Source organism: Haliotis rubra, unplaced genomic scaffold, assembly GCF_003918875.1.
Source record: "Haliotis rubra isolate DU_JTF1 unplaced genomic scaffold, ASM391887v1 Scf48, whole genome shotgun sequence".
Lineage (NCBI taxonomy): Eukaryota > Metazoa > Mollusca > Gastropoda > Lepetellida > Haliotidae > Haliotis > Haliotis rubra.
In genome coordinates, this window is record NW_025767168.1 from 2,850,802 (window position 1) to 2,862,177 (window position 11,376).

Genomic DNA, 11,376 nt, shown 5'->3' on the forward strand with positions numbered 1-11,376 from the left:
TTGGATTGCCAGCATCAAACCCAAACTGTTAGGTTTCACCAAACAGGTAAAGGCTCAAGATATACGCCACTGAGAGCAGATCAAACTGATCATTATATTGGACGGTGGTGGGATTTTAGGAGAGCTTCAGTGAACAGACAGCGTCATTGAGCCTGTACTCCCCTCGACTCGCCCCTGTCCTCGAGAGCGGGAGAAGTCATGTGACCTGTGTAGGTAAAGGCAACCCATCCACCCTCCAAAACGAACCCGTGAAGATCCGGGTTAGATTTGGTCTTCAGTAACCCATGCTTGTCGTACGAGGCGACTGACGGGATCGGGTGATCAGGCTCGCTGACTTGGTTGACACACGTCTGCGTAGATCGATGCTCATGCTGCTGATCACTGGATTGTCTGGTCCAGACTCGATTATTTACAGACCGCCGCCATATAGGTGGAATATTGTTGTGTGCGGCGTTAAACAACAATCAATCAATCAGTCCACAACGAAGACAGACACAAACACACACAGTAGCAGAGAGAACCACAAACACACACACACACGCACGCACGCACGCGCGCGCGCGCGGACACGGGCGACAAACTGGGCAATGTGAGCGAGCACGTGCGACAGGAACTGCACGTGCTGCAAGGGCTGCATGCCCGTCCACGTCTGCATCAACAACTGGAGAAAGGTAACTGGTGTCTTGTCGGGCCAGAAGACACACCGAGACAGATAAGTATAAACATCTAGGGTGAACATACCTTTGGTAAGAATGGTTATACTAATTTATGTTAGGAATAATCACTTAAAATATTCTATACCATCAATTTTATACGAGTATGAGAGTGGCCGTGCTAATTAACGTTAGAGCGTTGGTGTTATATAGCAGTTAGCACATCCATGGGACACGGTACCTTGCTTTTCTCTGTATGTTGGCCCGATCAGCATCGATACGTTCAGTCGGGGAGTTGCAATTATTGCCGCTCAGGTTACCCTCGGCGGACGTGTAACCTAGTGGTTAAAGTTTTCGCTCGTCACGCCGAAGACCCGGGTTCGATTCCCCCACATGGGTACAATGTGTGAAGCCCATTTCTGGTGTCCCCCGCCGTGAGACTGGAATATTGCTGAAACGTCACTCAGGCTACCCATCCTTTAAACCACTGAGATGACGTCACACTTGTACTATTGTTGTTGTAGTAGTAGTACTGAGTCGGGCATTTACTGGTCAAATCAAACCGACATCTACAGGTCATGTGCAATAGAGAAGATACCGACAAACCAACCATAACATGGCTCCCGTCTGAGAAATCAGTCGATACTTTTCATTCCATGATGTACCGTGTAATATTCACGCAACACTAGTGTCGTGTCGGGAAGAAACATAAATCGGAGTACTATCCGCCAAATTGATCTATGTACAGCACACGTAAATAAGAGCGCAAATTGAATCCAGGGGAAGTAACTCTGTTTGTACAACTGTGAAACTGTAAGTATATTTAACTTGAACACGAATGCATTTTTGTTTAGGGCTAGTTTACTTCAAGGCTATGTTAAAACAGTTCCGCCCAGTATATTTTTAGGAGTTTTAGTTATTGATATCATGTATGAAACAATTTCTACTTGAAAAGAATCTAGACCATTTCTTCTTGAATCTAGATTATTTTGGAGTGGTTCTGTTGTTCTAAGACTTCGTCACTCAAAGATATAAAATACTTTCAGAGTGGGATAGATGGGTTATTCATTCACTGACCGCCTAAGGGGTCTCTACAGAGCGCCTTATGAGACACCTCCGTCCGCATCATATCAAAAGATGCTTAAATATCATAACGGCACTGTGTTCTCTTGCCTGGCGAGACCCGTGAAGATCCGAGGTAGAATAGGTCTTCAGCAACCCATGCTTGCCACAAAAGGCGACTATGCTTGTCGTAAGAGGCGACTAACGGGATCGGGTGGTCAGGCTCGCTGACTTGGTTGACACATGTCATCGGTTCCCAATATCGCAGATCGATGCTCATGCTGTTGATCACTGGATTGTCTGGTCCAGACTCGATTATTTACAGACCGCCGCCATATAGCTGGAATATTGCTGAACGCGGCGTAAAACTAAACTCACTCTTGCCTGGGGCCCGACAATCATATCAAGGCGCCGCAATGCTCTGTACAGAGTTACGTCCCTTTTGTCACTCCAGAAATCTATGATCGTGGGATGGAATCCCAGCCTCGCCACGTCCATGCCTCTAGGTCTATCAGCAGCATACCCGAGCGCTTACATTTCACCACAGTGGCGAATGTCTGATACCTGCATCTCTCTGGTCATCCCGCCCAGTCAGGCTGACACATTGTGATACAGCGGGAAAACTGTTTAACCCAATTTTCTCTCATTTCCAGACATGGGAATTTCCACTACAGGCCAGGTTCATTTGATGAGATACCTGTAATAATCATTAACACTTTCCAGAAAATGTATTTTCACAAAGGTTCTTAAATACTCTATAATTTAGGTTTACAGGTGGTTGTGTTTTACACGAGGTTGTAACGATAGGCCCCAGGTGAGGATGGCGGGTTGCCGGGCCAAATCAGGTAAAGTTGCTTTCATTGGTGTCCTTAAAAAAATCACAATGAAGGTAATCTGGAGATCATGATTTGATTTGTCAGCAATCATTTTCACTTTCACTGAATTCCTACATGGGCAAAAAACACCATTCTCTCCAAATCTGTCTTAAGTAAACCGGACACACTGACAACAAAATATTCACACACCTCTGTATATTCCAGTACCGTAACAACACTGCGTCCTTCTTCCGTACCTGCATTTTCTGCTAATGTCTTCGCCATCTCTTACACAATGTCATAAATTATTGTCTTATGAAATGAAAACTAATTTAAGTTGAAATACGTAATTTGATGAAAAGGATTGCATACTCGAGGCTTGCCATGATTCTTTGATCGTGGTTTTAGATCCCCACCCTCTTGAAGATACAGCCGCGAATACCTGGAAAGTTGCTGATGCGCCGTGAACAATATTCCTTCTTTCGTTCCTTCCTTCCTTCCTTCAGTCAGTCATTCTTGAAGATCCGTGTTAGTCTGTAAGGGGTGACTTGGTTGACACGTGTTACTGTATCCGAACTGCGTAGACCGATATACTCTTGGATGTCAGTCAGCCGTTTGACTGTCCATACTACAATATGTACAGACCTCACATACAGCTAAACACTACTGTGTCGCTGAATGGACTTACTTCGAGTCATCCGAGGAACGACACAACCGAAATATGATGAACAAGTAAGGAATACACATGAGCCAGCTGTTACTTCGAGACAGTTCGACACATCAAAGTTCCACTGGATCTGTAATTTGGCTGAGGACGGTCTTAAGTAGCAAGGAAATCAAATACCTGCTTTACCGTTGTATTTGATCCTTAGTATTTCGGCATTAGTTGCATCGTGTTTCTACGTGGAGATCCCTATCCGCGACCGATGATTGCTGGGAAAGCTAACCACAATAGTGTTTCTGTTGATTAGATTGGTTGACCCTGTTCTGAGTTAGTGTCGTCATACCCATTGGCGTCTGATCCATCATCAAGCCGCTGGAATGAAACTGGAATAATATTGACCTTTCTTATTTTTCTGCATTAACTTATATATTGTTGATAAATTTGTTTTGCCAAGGGCCATGTATTACTTTGCAAGGCCTGGTCACTCTGTTTCGCAGTGGGGTAGCCTAGTGGAAGCGGTAGCTCGTCACACCGAAGATCCAGGTTAAATTCCCAACATCAGTACAATGTGCGAGGCCCATTCTAGTGTTCCCCACTGTGATATTGCAGGAATAGTGTTAAAGCGGCGTAAAACTAAACTCACTCACTGTTTCAGCATCAGTCCTCGTGATGACCCTCGCCGTATATGTCATCATCCAGGAACACATCTGGGCGCAGATAACGTCATATATAAGTATGTATGTGTAGTTCTACATTAACACTTAACATCTCCCCAAGGCACCAGGTCAGTCAAGTTATGGGCATCCGTTTGGCATGAAAGAAACCTATGACTGTGAGTCCGACTCCTCGACTACCGTGCATATGGGTATATGTCTGAGAGCTCGCATCGGGCTTTGCTAATACATCGTGACAGAAATATTGTTCAAAGAGGCATTAAACCAGACCCACTTCCCTCTCATGAACCTGGGATATTTGTTTGCAATGTTTGACCTGATTTGCTCAACGTGCACCGATGGTGTTGGTCATTGCCTGTGCTTCTCTCTGCTGGATCCCCCCAACCCAGGTTCCAATATTTACAGACTGCAGTTATATAGCTGGACTAATATCTACAGATTAATTCCCCACCCACTTAGTAAATATCACAATCACTAACATTCAGTAATGAGTGAGACTTACACACGTCTTACAGCGTTCTCGGACACGGTGGAAGTATCTCACCTTGAACACCAACGGCAACCAATCAGACCAGGTAGGTGCTTGCAATGCTATTGATTTTGAATATTATGAAAGAAATATGTCTTTCCGCAACGCAGTATATTCCAGAATATGATGGTCAATAACAGTTCAGTTGTATAATAGTTCAATAATAAAGATACTGTAAATGAATGTATTCTGAAATCTTCAAGACATCTTGAAGTTATCTGATCGACGCACAGTGTAAATGTTAGCGTCGTTTGCAGAGGAGCATAACTTTCACACATATCGGGTGCTCATAGTGAAAGTGATAAAATCACATGTAAACAAAACGTATTTGCCCCATTATGATGTTTCAGTTGCCCTGCAAACCGTCAGTTTCGACTCTGTCCTGAGAGACTACACAAAGAAATTGAAAGGTACTCCATGGAAGATATTAACGGAATGCACACATAATTGTTTTGGAGATCAACAGGTTTAAATGAAGCAAATATATGAAAAGTCTAACTTGAACGTAAGCTTAATATTGACCTTTTAACGACCTATTAATGTGACACACAAACGCCAGCTTTTTTATTACATGCTTATAGCAAATGTCCAGTATTGATGCAGATTTACAAGCTGCGGGACTCTGGAGACAGAATATAGCGAAACCGTGTGTAGAAGAGAAACATCCAGGTACAGTGAGTGAGTGAGTTTAGTTTAGTTTTACGCCGCACCCAGGAATATTCCAGCTATATGGCGGCGGTCTGTAAATAATCGTGTCTGGACCGGACAATCCAGTGATCAACAGCATGAGCATCGATCTGCGCAACTGGGAACCGATGACATGTGTCAACCAAGTCAGCGAGCCTGACCACCCGATCCCGTTAGTCGCCTTTTGTGGCAAGCATGAGTTAGACCAATTCTACCCTGGATCTTCACGGGTCTCCAGGTACAGCATGAAGAAACCATCAGAGTTTGATAGAACCCTGCATGCATCATTGAACCCACCATTTATCACAGAGATTACATGGTATAAAAGAGCTTATATAATAGAACCTCAGCATGCAACAAAGCTCACTACGAGATTTCATCACTCATTAGGGGCCGTTCATAATTTATGGCAAGGGGGGCGGGATGGTGTGGGATGATGTGATGTTTTTTTATGGAGAAGCGTGTACAATGTGAATGACCAACCCCCCAAAGATTAATGTACATCATAAGCGTCCCCTCTGCATGCCATGTACAAAATCAATGACCACCCCCCAGTACATGTGTTCAAAATTCCCCCTACATACCCAGAACAAAAGAACGACCCCCCAACCCCTAAAATCATCATCACCCCCACCCTCCTCCTAGCAATAAAATATGAAGGGTCCCGTAAGCTTACACGCGCTCAGATATAACTGCAATACGACACAATGTTTTGTTTCCTTTCAATTATGATAAATGCTCTGGGCCCATTCGCCATCTAATCCTTGCATTAAGACCGCATCAAGTGGCCGGGCAGATATGTAGCCGAGGGGTTAAAGTGTTGGCTCGTCACGCTGAAGATTCGGGTTCGAGTCCTCACTGGAGTCCAATGTGTGAAGACAATTTCTCGCTGAGATATTGCGGCGTCAAACTATCCTCACTCACTTGAATTACTCGACACTTGTAAATAGACGTCAAGTCAAAGTACAATGCCCTATCGTGACTAAAACGCTAGAGGATGTCTTCAGTACTCTGTGAGTTTTCCGGGCAGCGTCAAATACAACTGCAACCCATAAACCTGTCACGGTAGCCATATTTCTAGCAAACCTCCCCATGGGTACCTATTCGCAAGAGGCCTCAGACGAAGGTTTGACAATTCGCCCCGGTGTAGATCAGGGGCGAAGTCCGATTGGTTGGTTTTTGGTAATAGGCGACTCGGCAAGAGATGTTCTGCGCCGAGGTGGTGAATAAGTCGGTATATTCATTGTAGAGTTGAGACATGGCACCTCGAAATATATAGGTTGGGTGCTAGAGTTTAGGCTCCAGGCAAGATTTATGATTCAGTCCAGGTACTGCTGATCACATGTCGCCCCAGGTAACTCTCTTGAGGATTTAATACTACACATACAGTGGCATGTCCTGTTCAGGAACGTTTATACCAATTTTGTCCTCAGGCAACGCTTGTGTTGAGTCCTCCTGTCCTCGACCCAAGCCTACAACACCCGAGGACAACCTGAGAAGCGTCTTGTCCACAATGTCGGATCTCAACCATCAGCACCTGAGCCTCATACTGGGGCTGTTCCCAGACCCTCCCTCGGGCAAGAGAGTCATGTTCGTCACTGCAGCCTCAAGCAACCACTTCCATGAGTCACAGGGTCTGATGAAGAATCTCCATCAGAACGTCTTCCCCTACATCAGTAACTACACCTTTGTGTATTATGATCTTGGACTGTGGTCATGGCAACGCAAACAGGTGAATATGCCAGAGATATAAATGTAGGGTTCAAGCAGATATGCATACATTTTTTCTGTTGAATAATGGACACCGGAGATAAATGCATCCACAGGACACCATTGCATACATGCAGAACAATTGACCATTATAGGGTTAAATAGTCGACTAAATTCGTCAAAACACGGTGGTAGGAACAAGGATGGCGCAGTAGTTTCATGCCAACGCTTGTTGTAGGTTCGAATTCTCGATTGGCGGTGGGGTAGCCTAATGGTTAAAGCGTCACGCCGAAGACCCGGGTTCGATTCCCCACATGGGTACAATGTGTGAGACCCATTTCAGGTGTGCCCAGCCGTGATATTGCTGGAATATTGCTGAAAGTGGCGTAACCCTCTTCCTCATGCTAATTCCCGAATCGATTGTGTAGTGTTTGTTTGATTTGTCTTTCGTTTCTTGGAATATCCTGCATGAAACCAAAACACTGTGATGTACCTAAAATATTGTGAAGAGCCGTGTTAAAATGACTTCTCTCCCTCGGGTTACGGTGGTGTGTGTGTATGGTTATCATGCTATCCCACATCTGATTCTCTCGTCAAGACTCTGGGGTGGAGGGGTACCCTAGTGGTTAAAGCGTTCGCTCGTCACGCCGAAGACCCGGGTTCAATTCCTCACATGGGAACAATGTGTGAAGCCCATTTCTGGTGTCCCCCGCCGTGATATTGCTGGAACATAGCTAAAAGCGGCGTAAAACCATACTTACTCACTCACAACCATTTTCAGCTTGAAAAACATTGTCGTTGTGAAGTTCGAAAATTCCCACAGAAGTACATGCCGTCCAGACTACAGGACCTGAGCTGTTTCACCTGGAAGCCGATCATAATACAGGTACTATGGTGCCCAATGGATGGTAAAGCGTCCGCCCGGAGAGCGGAATATCGCGGGTTCGATCTCCGGCCGCGTCATGCCAAAAGACGTTAAAATATGGTACTTATTGGTCCCTGCCTTGCGCTCAGCATTAATGGGTACAACAAGGACTGGTCGGCTCGAAGTCACGATAATGTGTCTGAGCGGGGTATTCATGCTTAACTGCGGCATGGTATCTCAGTGAGCTAGCACTATAAAACCAGCTTAAGTCTGGGCTATAATCCATTTGGCTCAAAAGCGGACGGATGAATTTCCATCTAACTCGAAAACTAATAAAAACATAATTCTCAATGAAACGCTGATCATAATCAAAACATCAGACCAACTCTAAGAAGTTTTTTTTGCAGAATTTATGTCCGAAAAATAAAAAAGTTGTTTAACAAACTAGCATTAAAATTTTGACACAGTTCCCTATTTGTTACGAGGGAGGAGTGCAAAGAGAGGAACAGCCAGGTGTACGAGAAAGGATGGAGACGGCACAGCACAGGTAAATGGCTCAATAACTCTGCCGGCACTTGTGCACGTGCTTCGCGTACACTTGGCCGTTCGTCTCTTTGCACTCCTCCGTAACAAATAGTGAACTGTGTCGATATATTAATGATAGTTTGTTAAACAACTTTTTCATTTTTAGGACATAATTTCTGCAAAAAACTAACAGAGTTGGTCTGATGTTTTGATTATGATCAGCGTTTCATTGAGTATTATATGTTTATTAGTTTTCCAGTTAGATTGCAATACATCGGTACGCTTTTGAGCCAAACGGACTATAATACAAGCAGACACACGTACCCACGCATGCACGTCGTGACATGTGCGAAATATTCTCAAGTACGACGTTAAACCCCTCACCTCACCTTATGGACGGGTCGTTGCTACTGTCATTGGTTTGTATAGGTCTGCTTTGATATTGTATACCTGACCTACCTGAAATATTGAAATATACTACCTACGTGACTGCATGTTTAAACAGCATTGGCCTACACACTTCAGGCAGTTATATTGCTGACATCAGTGAGTAGATCAAGGAAATATCCCTCTGATAGAAAACCCTGAACAGGAAAGTCATATAGGGTGGCGGCGCCTTCAATGAACAGACATTCCAAATATATATATATAAGTGATCATGTTAAAATTTAAAACCATGTTGACATTACTTCAGAAATATACCCACAAAACAAAGTTTATACATTCTGTTTTTAACGGATATGCGTACTACATAATTTTAGAAGCAACGAATAATATTATTTCTCAGATTCTAAACAGCCGAACCAAAGACTGCATACCTTGCATACACCAAGACTGATGGCGGCTAATATGGGGCGGGTATGATGATTTGTCAGTAACATTTAGTAACGAAATTTCAGGCAAACCTCCCAAAGACTGAGATATTGGTCTGGGTAGACTCGTGCGTGAGGTTCTGGAACAAGACTGCCCCCTACCTGCTAAATGACGTGGAGAGGCGTGGTATAATCACCTTTGGTAGCAATTACTCCGTAGGCCAACATACTATGAAGGAAACGGTGGCGTACATGAAGGAGGACACCTGCAGTCTGGCCCCCGTCTTCGAGGATCAGGGAGGGTTCTTGCTATTCCACAATGAGCAATGGATACGAGAAGCCATCGTCAAGCCATGGGTGGCATGTGCTATGAGTTCAAACTGCATGTGCCCTCGACATTCAAGACACATGAACAGATGTAACGTCAACGTCCGAATGTACAATAAGTGTCATCGGTATGACCAATCAGCGATCAATATCATACTACACAAACTGTTTCGTGGCCACAGAAGTAGTTTGTACTCTCCATTCAACGAGCGTCCAAATGTGACTCTGGAACGCGGAGGGGGTGACAATTATTTTGGTGAACTTGAAAGGTCTTAAAACGTATGAAAAGTAATGGGAAGCAATGGATGTCAAGGTTAATATTTGCAGAATTGCATTGTTTAATTTCAGGTCCATTGCTTGTATAGGAACCACTTTTAATTTCAGATGTTTTGTTATTTTATCAATATTGGCTGGTTAATTTAATGTACGCAGAGATTTATTATTTTTTCACCGTTATATCGTTTTATGGTCACCGAGTTTTACAGCATGTGTTTATTTTATTGCTTTTTGCTAGAACATTAACAATGGAGAAAAAGTGTTCTTGTCCATGGTTGTTTGACTTGATGGCGTCTTTTGGTGGCACTGCTGGCTCAGTCGTGGGAGAGTTGCGTCCCCTGGGGGCCCGTGAACAATAAGATCGTTGGCTAGAATCCCAGTCTGCCCGCATGGTTTGTTTGCACCATACCGGAGCTTGTGGTGTTTCGCCAAAGTGGTAAATGTCCAGGAAATGCTTTACTTAGGCTTTCCTTGCACATTTAAGGTGACACACCTTGATATGTCTAGAGTATTGTTCAAAACTGCAGTATACTCACTCATTAATACCCCAATAAAAATACTCTCGTCCAAAGGCGGTAGATTTTGTCACATTTATGGATTCTCGTTATGATTTCGTGACAATATCGAGCTGACACGAAAAATTACCTTTGTGGCGGTGTGTAAATAATCTGGAGTCTGGACCAGACAATCCAGTGATCAAAAGCATGAGCATCGATCTACGCAATTGGGATACGATGACTGACTGACTGAGTTTGGTTTTACGCCGCTTTTAGCAATATTCCAGCAACATCACGGCGGGGGACACCAGAAATGGGCTTCACACATTGTACCCATGTGGGGGATAGATGACATGTGGCGAGCCTGACCACCACCTGTTCCCGTTAATCGCCTCCAGGGACGGATAGGAGAGGGGGGGGGGGGGGAGAAAGAAAGTAGGGATGCACACTCAGTCCACGAGAGTTTCAATGGTCATTTGATAACCCGGTCGGTGGGGGGTGCACGCACGCACGCACGCACGCACGCACGCACGCACGCACGCACACACACACCCTGGATCCGGCTATGGCCTCTTACAACAAGCACGGGCTTCTGAAGACAAATGATAACCGGATCTTCACGGGTTATTAGTACAAGTTAAACGCTTATAATGGGTGGGTGGTACGAGCATGTTTACGGTTATACAGTATTTGGTGTTTAAACGTAGCAAAACTTTGTAGAAGCTGGACCTTTTCGGTTGACATTAGTGTACAGAATTTGTAAATTGTGGGACAGGACATATACATCGACATAACGGCTCCTCAGATCTTCATCCTGTGGACAGATGAGAAGAACGTGATATTCATCTTCGATATTATCACTGTCACACATTCTGCAGGATTGGTTCTCAGAAGCATGACATATTTTTTTTTTAATACATTAGATCATAATAACCACATATATACTACTCACACTTTGATAAGAATCACAAAAATTCACAACTTTACTTAAACGTAGATTTATAAATTGAAATTGTATCCATTTATAACTGGATAAATAATAATATGGTAACCCCTCTTTTGGCAAACAGACACTTTTTTCTAACTTCATGCACTTGATACATGAGTAACCATCAAAATGGTTTTCATGGCATTAATCAACCATTTTGCAAATCATGGAGCGAGTCATTGACAAGTACACCTGTCAATAGCAGGTATGGGATCCACAAGATGAAATGACATACTGAAACCTAGGATTCATGCTTACAATAAGCTTAGATATTTAAACCAAATTAGACCCC

General features: G+C 43.9%; 1 protein-coding gene across 6 annotated transcripts; it reads left to right on the plus strand.

The window, feature by feature from the left end:
- Positions 1-610: 610 nt before the first annotated feature.
- Positions 611-10,189, plus strand: LOC124291052. Of its 6 annotated transcripts, none has more exons than XM_046727949.1 (9): positions 611-746; positions 2,482-2,560; positions 3,850-3,927; positions 4,384-4,443; positions 4,748-4,807; positions 5,001-5,066; positions 6,518-6,816; positions 7,576-7,680; positions 9,084-10,189. In XM_046727949.1, exons 2-9 carry the CDS (start codon positions 2,536-2,538, stop codon positions 9,597-9,599), a joined length of 1,209 nt encoding a protein of 402 aa, XP_046583905.1. In that variant the 5' UTR covers positions 611-746; positions 2,482-2,535; the 3' UTR covers positions 9,600-10,189. The 6 variants fall into 6 exon arrangements, with proteins under 6 accessions (XP_046583905.1, XP_046583908.1, XP_046583907.1 ...); XM_046727950.1 differs by having other exon boundaries at positions 670-746; positions 2,490-2,560; XM_046727952.1 differs by lacking the exon at positions 5,001-5,066.
- Positions 10,190-11,376: the final 1,187 nt, after the last annotated feature.